General features: G+C 35.1%; 1 protein-coding gene across 1 annotated transcript in view; it reads left to right on the top strand.

The window, feature by feature from the left end:
• The window catches only part of LOC105089522 (phospholipid scramblase 2-like), a 38395-nt gene extending 29899 nt beyond the window's left edge, over positions 1 to 8496 (top strand). Inside the window, exons 6-7 of the mRNA XM_031463092.1 lie at positions 5090 to 5251; positions 8437 to 8496. Coding sequence (XP_031318952.1) covers positions 5090 to 5251; positions 8437 to 8496 — 222 coding nt within the window. The remainder of the gene's footprint in view (positions 1 to 5089; positions 5252 to 8436) is intronic.
• Positions 8497 to 12962: the final 4466 nt, after the last annotated feature.

Here is a 12962-nt window from a genome sequence, read left to right as displayed (position 1 = left end):
ATTGTCAATTTACAAAAATAATTTGTGTACTGGAGATATTAATTCTGCATCTGTCCTCTGATTTGCAAATATTTCCCACAAACCTACCCTTTGTTTTCGTACTTTTTTAAAATATATTTTTGCCATACAGAAATTTTAAATCGTTTATGGTCAAATATGTCTATTTTCACAACTTCTGGTTCTCTTGTTTTAATTATGAAGGTACACAGCAAACCTTATATTTTATCTAATCTTTTTTAAATTTTATATTTAAATCTTTAACTCATCAGCAGTTTTATTAGTACAGGATAGGAGCAAACTTCATTTTATTTCAGATAGCTGAACAGTTGTGCCAGCAGAATTTATTAAGTAAATATTCTTTGCTAAATTGAAATACCATCCTCACCATACATTAAATTCCCACAAGTAATGGAATTAATTTCTAGATTCCATGCTCTGTTGCAGTGACCTAACTGTGTTCACAGCAGTGCCTTATGATATGCTCATGACGCCTTAATGGTATGTCCTCTGTCTACCCATAGCAAAATGATCACTCATTATTCTTCTTATCATATTTGCTTGCTCTTATCTAATTTTCCTTTCATATAAACAGTAAGATAATTTCATTCAGTTTTTCAGAAGTTAGAATCTAATCAGTACTGAGTGAAACCTGCTCATCATTTTTAAAAATCAGCATACATGCAATGCTAAACCTCGCCCATCTCAGAAGTGTTATGTCTTCAAATTCATACCTTATTTTGTATACTTCATAAGACCACATAGGTTTCTTCATATGGAACCTCTGACTTTTTTGTTAAGCTTATTCCTAAGTAATGTGTAGCCATTTATCACTACTAAGAAGGAATATTTATATTTTGAGGTGCTTATTCTAAATAGTACGAAAAGCTATTTTTCTTTACTTTGTATCCAGTCATATGACTGTATTATAATGTTAAATTTAGGTGTTTTTGCATTATTAGTTTTTCTAGGTATAAAATCACAGTGCAAATGAGATTCTGGTAGCTTTTCTAGTGTTTCTAAACCCGCTGGCTCATTTTTCTTCCAGCCTAACTACAGATCAGAAATAGTAATGATGATGATGACAACTGTGGGAGTATCTACCAAGCTGATGATTTCAGTTGAAATAGTACCAAATATTTCACACTTTAGGAAGATATTACTCTTGTTTTCATAACATTTTTTTCTCTTCCTATTTACTTAAAGCAGGAATGAGCAAAAAAAAATTTTTGTACAGGACCAGACAGAGAATATTTAAGATGTTGTGGGCCACATGTTCATTGTCACAACTCAATTATACCATTGTGGCATAAAGGGAGTCAAAAGTAGTACATTAATGAATGGTCACGTTTGTGCACCATTAAACTTCACTTACAAAAACAGAAGGCAGGCAGATATGCCCACGGACCACTGTTGGCTGACTCCTGACTGAGATTTTTATTAGGAATGGATACTTAACTTTTTGAAAAGAATACCATAATGACCAAGAGTACAGACCCTGGAACCAGAATGCCTTGGTTTGAAACCCATGACCACAATTTATCTGTGTAACAGTGAACAAATTACTTAACCTTTCTTTGCTTCAATTTTTTCATATGGGAAATATGGATAATAATAGTAGGTAACATGCAAGGTTATCATGTGCATTAAATTACCTAACAGTTGTAAAGCCTTTGTATGCCATCCGTATACTAAATGTTATATAAATGTTTAGTTAGTAAATACTAAAATATCTTTTCAGCAACCACTGATGCGATCTTTTGTTTTAAATTCTATTAATTTTCTAGTATTTCACACTTACTATTGTATATTCTTTTGATACTTACCTAGGATGCTGTGCTAGTGTTCTACTTGGATTTTTGGATTTATATTATGTGAGTCTATAGTTTTCTTTTTAGAATATCTTTAACAGTTATTGGTATTAAATTTATGTACTTACAAATTTAATTCAAATATAATATACATAATGCTATTTTTTTACCCACACTTCTGACACCAAAGGTATGAAATTTTTTCTCATACCAAACAGTCCTCTAACTCTCCAGGTACCAACTGGTCGTCCTACAATTTAATTCATTTCTGACAGTAACAAATTGGAGTTGATGCAGACCCCACAGATTAAGGGCCCTGTCCCACTAGACTGCCCCTACCTCAGATGCCAATCACAAGTCCCAGAACTCCTGCATTCCTGACCAACCTGGTATAAAGCAGAGGTTCTCAGATTTGATCATTTTTGCTGGAGTGGATCACAGAGCTCAGAAACACACTTTACTCACACGAACAGGTTTTCTAAAGGATTATTACAAGAACGCAGGTGATCACCAAGAGGAAGCACAGGCACACTTCTTATCTGCACCTCACTTTATTGCTCTTCACAGATACTGCACTTTGTACAAAAGGCTTGTGGCAACCGTGAGTGAGGCCAGTCTACCAGCACCATTTTTCCATCATCTTTTGTTCACTTCGCGTGTCTGTTGTCACAAAGTGGTAATTCTTGCAGTATTTCAAAACCCTCCACCAGCAAAAAGATTATGATTCACTGAAGGCTGGGATGATAGTTAGCATCTTTTAGCAATAAAGTATGTTTAATTAAGGCATGTATATGTATTTTTTAGACATAATGCTATTGCACAGGTAAGAGGCTACAGTATAATTTACAAATAATTTTGTATGTCCTGGAAAATCAGAATTTCATGTGATTCACTTTGTTGTGAGATTTGCTTTGTTGTGGTGGTCTGGATCCAAACCTGTAACATATCCAAGGTATGCATATATCTAGGGTAAGGTCTGGAAAGGTATAGCTGTCTGTCTTCATGGCACTGGGATGCATCCCCCTCTAAATATATGTATACATTCACCAACCTGGAAGATCTCTGAACCCTATCAGTTAGTTTTTATGGAGTTTTCATTACATGGACATCGCTGATTAAATCACTGGCTGTGGGTGATTAAGTCGATCTCTAGCCTCTCCTTCACACCTCCTTTCCCCGCCCCCATGCCAAGTCTCTGTTCATCGTTTGGACTTTCTGGTGACCAGCCCCCATCCTGAAGTTGAAAGTAGTCCATAGCCAGTGTCATATCACTAGCCTGCAAAAGATTTATCACTCAGAAGTTTCCAAAGGTTTTAGAATCTGTGTGCTAGAAACCTGGAATAAAGGCCACATAGTACATAAACAAAACAAAAGAAAACTCCTATAATTCCTATCACTCAGCAAGTTACAAGAGGTTTAGAGCTCTATGTCAGGAGTCAGGCGCAAAAACTAAATATATGTTTCTTGTGTCACAAACAAATTAATTATTTCAGAGTTGAAATAACCTTATTATAGGTATTTTTCTCTTTTTTAAAAGGTCATTTGGAATTTAGGTAAAAAATTACCTAGTTCTCATAACTTTTAAGTTGTGAGACATTATTCATATTTAAAGGTTTCCACAAAAATTTTTTTATTTTAACTTTGGAATGATTTTGGTGGAGTTTAAAATGTCTCACTATAAAAATCAATATGGGGAAATTTTAGTATCTTAAATTCAGTGGTGGGATTATAGTGGCTGGTAAGTTACCTTCTGTATTTTTTATTTTAAAAAATATTTTTAAATTAAAAATAAATTTAAAAAATAAGATTTCTTTACTAGCTAAAAATGGCAGCAATTAGAAGGTGAACTACTAAAGTGTATGAAAGATTTGTGTGTGTTTTGCCACAATAGCACTGCATAACAAATAACCCCTAAAGGTCAGTGGCTTATAAAGCAGGAATTGATTCTCATGCTTATGGGTCTGCAGGTTAACTGTGTCTGGGGGATATACCGAGGCTCAGCCAGACAGCTCTGATTGAGGCTGCGGTTTGGCTTCAGGTCTGCTCCTGGTATGTTCAGTCTGGAGCTGTAGCAACAGCAGAGGCCTGGATTGTGCTTTTCTGGTGGCTGATCCCTGGAGAGCAAGACTCAAGGCCAAACCACTCGGCCCTGTTTAAGGTCTCTGCTCATGTCACATCCACTAAGACTCTGTCAGTCAAACAAGGCACATGGCCAAGCCTAATTTCAATGTGCAGGGAAGGATACTGGGCTTACAGTGGGAGGGAATTGAAATGAATATTTGATGAAGAGTAATCCATGCTATCGCAGTATTCATATTAGAAGTTTAATTCAGGTTTTTAAAGAACTTAACTACTCACACTCAAATAAAATGAGTCAGCAGTTTTTAGTTTCCGCATATTTATGTTACTGCCAACATAAGGTTGTTCCTAGTACATGTGGTACCTTGTGCACACTTGAAAAGGACACTCCTCTTCCTGGGTTCACACAACCCTGCCTGTACATGTTTTGGTGAATGGGGGCTACTTTCAGCCCCTACGTGCCCGCTTGGTGAGGTGCATCTGTCTGGCTATAAGCTGTTCAACTCTTTATCATGGCCCTTGGCTTTCCACAGGCAGAACTGTAAATTTAGAAGAAATTTACTTTGGAGCCTTTTTCTTTCATACACACTTTCTCATTTATTGTCACCCATCCCCTCCTGTTGTCCAGTCTGACCCCAGCCTTGGACCTGGGGCATCCCACTTACTGGTTACTTTCCTACACTCAGAACTGCCAGTCCTCTTTTCCAGGCTCCTGGCATTTCACATTTTCCTTCTGACAGCGGGTGACAATGGGGCCTCCCATCACCTCTAAACACTCAGCCTATGTAAACTCTCTGTGCTTGTCTTAGAACAGAACTCAGATGCAAATTTCATTTCCTACTCCCTGATGGCTTCTAGAAATTTCATCTAAGAAATATTTCATGTCTTTACTTAACTTTTATTTTGGATCAATTCAACTCATTTATTAAGTCTTTCTTAGTGTAGAATAAAAAAATGTTAAATATTTCACAAAACTACTTTTATACGACTCCTCTAAGGCAAAGAAACAGTTTTTTTATGTATCTATAAATAGATGGATGTATCTCTATGATCTAATGAATTATATAATGTTCATAGTTCTATCTGGAATATACTTTTAAGAGTAAATTTGTTTCATTTTAATCAAACTTTGGAGGTAGATTAAAATTACCAAGAATTGTGTAAGACTAGAGTTTTGTTGTTTTTTATTTTTTACATTTTAGATCAAATCTCTTGATGGAAAAAATGTTGTTGGCAAGATTTCCAAGCAGTTTACTAAGATTATGAGAGAAATGTTTACACATTATAGTAACTATGGCATCCAGTTCCCTTCAGATGTTGATGTGAAAATAAAAGCTGTGATCATTGGCACGTGTTTCCTCATTGTAAGTCTGTTCTCACTAACATTGGGTATAGATGGTTTCTCTAGCATCATTCTTAAATTATTCAGTAAACTGTATGTTTTAGAATGACCTTCTTCAATTTATAGGTTTTGTTCAAAAGGGTTCATTTAATCCTGGCTCTGAAATTCTATTTTCTCCTGATACTCTTGATTCACAGGTGACTAATTCTCTCTGGAAACTCTACTTAGTTTCACATGTCAATAGAAGGACCTTATGTGTTGAGTAGAGGTCCTGGTCCTTGAGGCTTGTATTAAAAAATCAACATTGGTGCACTGGGGAATACTTTAAGTATGGGCTTACATGGAATAAAACTCAGTGAAACAAGGAGATTACCTCTTGATTCACTATGAAATTAAATCCTCAAATACAAGAGTAGAATCTGAAATAAGTGTATACATCCAATCAAGCCATTAGATCAAACTGCCAGTTGAGAGGAAATTCATGGGACAGAGCAAGGCCCTTGTCTTCACATTAAATCACTTTGGGAGATTTCAAAAGCCCAAGTACCAAATCACACCCGAGTTCAATTAAATCAGAAGCTCAGAATCAGAAGTTTGTATAGTTCCCCAGATGATTCCATATGCAGCCAAAGTCAAAGACATCTGGGACAGAGCAATGATCTTCAACCTTGGCTGCACAGTAGAAACACCTGGGGAGAAATACCTGGGTAGTTTTTCAAAGCTTATATGTCAAGATTCCACTCAGATCTAGTAACCAAAATCTCTGGAGGTGAGACCGGGTCTTTAAGCTGTTTAGGGCTCCCAGGTGATTCCAATATGCAAACAAGGTTTGGAATCATTAGATAACTATCTTAAACATTCATTTGGAGATGCAATGTGAGAAAACTAAAAGGTGAGAGGATATATAGCAATAAAGGACCTGGTTCCATCAATAAATAAATGTCAAGGAAGATAAAAAGATAAAAACAAAATGAAAAAAAGAGACCAAACTTACCTAGTTTACAGATCATGTTTGGATATTGACTTGAACAAATCAATGTAAAAACACATTTACAAGACATTCAAGGAATTTGACAATTGGACTATTTGATGATATTAATGACTAAGGTTTGTTTTTTTTTTAAAGCTATGATGATAAGAATGGTTATATAAAAGCAAAGTATCTTTTAACTTTTTGAGGCAAATACAAATGGCCAATAGGCACATGAAAAATGCTCAGTATCACTAATTACCAGAGAAATGCAAATCAAAACTACAATGAGGTATCAACTCTTATCAGTCAGAATGGCCATCATTAAGAAGTCCACAAACAATAAATGCTAGAGAGGGTGTAGAGAAAAGCGAACCCTCCAACATTGCTGTGGGGATGTAGTTTGGTGCAGCCATTATGGAAAACAGTATGCAGATTTCTCAAAAGACTGAAAACAGACTTACCATATATTCCAGCAATCCCAGTCCTGGGCATATACCTGGAGGAAACTAATTCAGAAAGATACATGCACCCCAATGTTCATAGCAGCACTATTTACAATAGCCAAAACATGGAAGCAACCTAAATGCCCATCAACAGATGACTGGAGAAAGAAATTGTGGTATATTTATACAATGGAATACTACTCAGCCATAAAAAAAGAATAAAATAATACCATTTGTAGCAGCAACATGGATGAACCTGGAGAACATTTTATGTGAAGTAAGCCGGAAAGAGAAAGAAAAATACCATATGATATCACATATATGTGGAATCTTAAAAAAAAAAAAAAAGATGAATTTATTTACAAAACAGAAACAGTGTCAGCCGAGGGAGGCTGATGCGGGGTTCTAGGAGGTGAGCAGCCCAAACGAAAAAATGCACGAGGAGTTGCCATACTGCCGGGCAGACTTCAGCCGGAGACACCATGGGATTAACAACACTTTATTGCCACAGGGAGGTGCGCCTATGATGCACCTGTCCTGCTTTTATCTGTTTTCTGTCAGCACATGCGCGGTCTGAGTTTCTTTGTTCATTAGGCTTACAGAATATCTCTAGCACATGCGTACTTCTATTTTCTTTGTTCTAAATCTTATATAATTGATGCATGCGTGGAGCAATTATTTACTGCATACTATAAACATGCTCCAATCGTGGCCTTGGGTCCCACGGCCTTAACTCATCTCAAGACCAGCTCACAAACAGACTCACAGAAAACAAACTCATGGTTACCAGTGGGGGAAAAGAGGTGGGAAGGGATAAAATGGGAGCTTGAGATTTGCAGTTAGTAACTATACATCAAAAAGATAAACAAGTTTATACTGTATAGCACAGGCAACTATATTCAATATCTTGTAGTAACCTATAATGAAAAAGAATACAAAATGGAATATATGTATGTCTGTATATGAATAAAACATTATGCTGTACACCAAAAATTGACATATGAAAAGTGACTATACTTCAGTAAAAAAATAAAAATTTTTGTTAATTGGTTGGTTTCAAAACAGATATAAATTAACAAGTTATAAATCCAGATTTTAGAAAGATAAATCCTCGTGTTTATGTGAAAAATGAATTTGAGAGGTAAAATTGTAATAGTACATCTATCTACAAGTTATTAGCAATAAGGATTAAATTATTTCTGTTGAAGGGATAAGGTAAAATAACAGGTGTGAGAGAAATGAATTTCATAGGATTCAGCTAAAGTCATAGGGGAGGGAGTCTGGATTGATGCTGATGCAATGAAACAAGCTGGGAAACATAGGGAGCAAATTTGGAAGACCAATCATCAAACTGACACAAAATGTCTAAGGTGCCTTCTGACTCAACATGGCTGTCATTCTTATGAAAAAAAAAGCTAAAAATTATACATGGAACCCCAGTCACAAGTTACATTGCTAGAGAACGACTACAAAAAGTAGAGGAAGAAAGAACGAACAAGAAAGATTCCAAGGCAGGTTATAGTGAAATAGAAATTACCAAAGATTAATTAAACTAATGCAGATATCAACAAATGAATAGACTCACAGGATTTAATTGCTATTAAAATGGAAAGCTGAAGGTGGAACTTTATGTAGCTATAGACTTGCCCCAGATGTTATTTTTTACACTTAATTTTTCTTGTTTAACAGATGTATTACTGTGTTTCACCAGATTCCTTAGCATTTCTGCATCAGAGAATTGTCTCTGTTTTATTGCTGAAAATTCATTTCTGTGTTTTTGTTTTTATATAGGATTTCATGTTTTATGAAAACAATGGATGCTTTCAGCTTTTGACATTAGGAATATGGTAGCAGACTGATGAAAGCATCAGAAAATTTAACGTCTATACTGATTGGGACTATATAAATGGAAGACTCATTGTTTTTTTTCTCTTGGAGTCAAATACCACATGTGGAATACTCTGTGATGCCTGTAGTCCCAGAATGTGACTTCACTTTGAAACTATATAGTTTATTTTCTGTTCCCTGGCTTATAAATGTTTTTATACATTTTCTTTGAATGTTCACTCTGTATTTGGGAAAAATGACATAGGACTTTTTAAGCTTAGACATGAAATTTCTTATGAAAAACTGTTTTCAATTATACTCTGGTTTATTTTCCATTTTTATAGCAAAAATTAATGAAAAACTTATTAAAGGAATTATATTATAAAATTATACTTTATTAAATCTAGTTATTTTATATGTAACAACTCATGTTATTTTGTAAATCCTGTATATTCAAGGATTCACATAATTTCAGTTTCCTTTACAATTATGTTCAAATAATTCTCAATATGGAATTTAAGGAAAAGTAAAATGCATTTGTTTTACAGTCAGGAATTCACATTATATTTAACTTTTAGATAAACTAATCTGCTAACATAAATAAAGTCTTCATAATGACAAGACAATAAATTACCATTTTGATAGTTTTCAGTGAACAAAGAAAAATATAATTCTGTCCCAGAGAAGGACACATTGTAAGAACTCACTCTATAACTAGGATATCGTTATCATTTTTGAAGTAACTATTTATATATGGAATAGTTAGCACCTACATTCTAGCATTTATAGAACACAGTAACCTCGATATTACTCTATGTGTTAATAGAGCACACATATACCTTTGCAGAAAATAAACTTCAATATGGGTCTAGTATTAAATGTACCAATAATCAAACCACTAAAAATTTTAAATTGTTGATATATTTCTTTGCATATTCGGTATTTTTAAACAAACCATGAACAATCAAGTCAGGTGGTATTCTGAACCCTGTACATTTACCTTTCATTCCCTTTCAGATCTCCTTAAAAGGAGCAAAAGCATATGACACCATTAGTAAAATCAAATCCAGCATTGGAAAACTAAAATTTCTATCTATCAGAAAGATAAAGAAATTTTTATACTCTGTTTTGTAGACAAAATTGAATCCAGTGAGAGGAGATGTCTAAACTTCAATTTACTTCATGCAAAGGAAAAGTGTGTTTAAGAAACAAGAGCTTAGGGGAGAGATTCCCTGTCATCTCAGCAGAACTCCAGCACCACTGGCTCCTGATGCTGAGAACACCGGGAGGGCAGGGGAGCTGCAAGAAAAGTGGTGTCCAGGTCACCTTTCATTAGCCTAATCAATTCACCAGATGCCAGATTCCAATGATGAGGTGTAACACAGGTACTCACATTCAGTTTACAGTTGGTACAGACAGCATGCCAGGTAAACGAGGTACTTGCACAGCTGGATCCCAGTGGCATTAGTTACGCCAGTTAGAGAAGGGGAGGGCTTTCCAGGCCAGCGGTCAGGCACCACAACCAACCCAAAATGAGGCTAAAGGACTGACATTATCTCATGACAGCTACATCTTGCTATCATTCCTCCCCTCCCCCGTTTTCCCTCTTCTTTGCATGGGACCTAGGATCTCTGGCTAAGCAAAGCAAAAAAACAAAAAACAACCCAGCAATTAATCTGAACAGTTCCTTCTGTTTTCAACTGTGCACAGAAGACGTAAGCAGAAACACTATCTGCAGAACCCATTAAGTTCAAATATTAGACAAACTCCTTCTCATTATTTACAAAGAGAAAAATGATCAAATATTAGAAATGTAAATGAGAAAAATATCAGGAATTACAAAAAGTATCATAATTTGTAATCTCAATGAGATTTGAGGAGATGTTGCATATGTTTTTTGGAACAAGCAATAGAGAAAAGGGGAACATTCTGAGGTGGCAAAATTTTAGTAAGGTTGAAACATATGATGACCACATGTTAAAGTATGATAGAAGAAAGATAACACAATAAAGTAAAAGACAGATTTTAGAAACTCTTCAGGAAGTCAGAGTTTAGAGGAAAAAAGGTGATTTTTGAGGAATAGAGAGATCAATTTCAATTTATGCATAATAGGAATTCCAGAAAGAGAAATCAGATGGAACCAAGAGAATAATTTTAAGAAGAAAACTTATTTACAATCAGTACAGATCATATTCTTTTAGGTGAATGAATTTGCCATATATTAGAAAAAATTATGAAAATACCTATTTATGATTATTCACAAAACAATTATTACAGATGTTGTTAGGCCTTAGTAGAATGGTTTCTGTGGCCTAAATTCCATGATATTCCCACAGTCTAGTTCATTTTTTCTTACTTCATCAATAAGGCTCAACCAATTTAGCACTGTTTAATCACAGACATTTAAAGGACCAAAGTATGTAAAACAAAGAGAAATCCTATAAAGGTATTGTGACCTTGTCCCCCATTTCCCATGTCTGCCTTTGAGCAGAGACCTTACCAGTTCAGAGATTCTGTCCGTCAGCGTGATGTGACTTAGAGAGATGTGGGGTCATGGATCATTCGGAGCAGGGACTCCCTTTTCCTGTCATTTTCACCCTGAAAAGAACAAAGAGAAAATGTCATATCTCAGGTCATCATTCTACCTACCAAGTCCTAGCTCTTGGTTTCTGAATACCATTCTCCACTCAAACTGGGCTCTTTGAGAAATGGCTGATCCTAGAGTTGAAGCCAGGAAAAGTACAAGATGAGCCTCGAACAACTAATGGAATAGCAAGGAGGTGCTCAAGGAATGATGGTGGCGTGTCAAAAAGGATAAAGTTGAAAGGGCTCCAGCCACAAAATTAAGGACAATCTGAACATCAAAACCTTTTATAAGAGATTATTACCATTAAATAAAAGAACACTGTGCACCTACACATACAATAAACATGAAAATTAAGTTTGATGAAGAAAAAGATATATATATATATATATGTATATATATATATATAATTTTAATATAGTCTCTCATGAAATCCTTTTAATTTTTAAGAGGGAAAAAGTAACTTTTTTAAAGTTAAAAGCTCAGCAGCCCCCACTATGATCATGTGATCAAAGTGACCATTGTCAGTAAGAGGAAAAAATAAGTTGAGTGTCACGTCATAGGATTCAGTAAGACACAGTATCAGGAATTGTGACATGCTGTTTTATGACAGCACACAGTAAAATAATATTTCAAAGTTTTATTGAAATACAAATGACATATAACATTGTTATTGGTTTTAGATGTACAACATGATGGTTTATGTTTATATTGCAAAAGGATTACCACAGTAAGTTTAGTTATCATCTATCCCCTCATATAATTACAATTTTTCCCATGTGATGAGAATTAAGATTTACTCTCTCAGCAACTTTCAAATATGTGACACAGTATTACCAACTATAGTCACCGTGCTGTACATTACATCCCCAGGACTAATTTATCTTATAACTGAAAGTTTGTACCTTTTCACAGCATTCACTCATTTTGCTAACCCTCTAACTCCCCGCAATTGACAACCACCCTCTGTACTCTGTGTCTGTGAGTTCAGATTTCAATAGTTTCCACATATAGGTGAAATCACACAGTATTTGTCTTTCTCTATCTGATATATATCATTCAGCATAATGTGCTCAAGCTCCATCCATGTTACTGTAAATGGCAGGGATTCCTTCTTTTTATGGCTGAATTCCACTGTATACATATACCACAGTTTTGTTATCCATTCTTCTGTGGATGGACATTTAGGTTGTTTTCAAGTCCTGGCTAATGTAAGTAATGCTGTGATGAACATGTGTGTTCAGATACCTTTCTGAAATAATGATTTAACTTCCTTTGCTTGAATGCCCAGAAGTGGAATGGCTGCATCACATGGTTGTTCTATTTTTAATTTTTGAGGAATCTCCGTACTCTTTTCCATATTAGTTGCCCCAACTTACATTTCCACCAAAAGAGCACAAGAGTTCCCTTTTCTCCAGGACCTTGTCAACACAGTATGTCTTATTTCTTACCTTTCTGAAAATAGCCATTCTAATCGGTGTGAAGTAACACCACATTGTCATTTTGATTTGCATTTCTCTGATAATAAGCAATGTTGAGCACATTTGAGTGTATCTATTGGCCATTTGTATGTCTTCTTTGGAAAACATGTTTATTCAGATCCTCTGCCCAGTTTTAAATCAGATTCTTTTTTTGTGCTTTTGAATTATATGAGTTCTTTAATATTTTGTGTATTAACCCCTTACAAAATATATGATTGGCAAATATTTTCTCTCTTTTTGGAGGCTCCTTTTTCATTTTATTAATAGTTTCTTATGCTGTGCAAAAGCTTTTTAGTTTGATGTAGCCCCACTTGTCGCTTTTGCTTTGGTGTCAAACCTTAAAAAAAAATCATTGTCAAGACCAATGTCAAAGATATTGCCCTTAAGTTTTCTTCTAGGAGTTTTGTGTTTTCAGGTCTTACATT

Source organism: Camelus dromedarius, chromosome 2 (genome assembly GCF_036321535.1).
Source record: "Camelus dromedarius isolate mCamDro1 chromosome 2, mCamDro1.pat, whole genome shotgun sequence".
Classification (NCBI taxonomy): Eukaryota; Metazoa; Chordata; class Mammalia; order Artiodactyla; family Camelidae; genus Camelus; species Camelus dromedarius.
The sequence above is the reverse complement of the archived record's forward strand: the minus strand, read 5'-3'. Positions and strand labels throughout refer to the sequence as shown.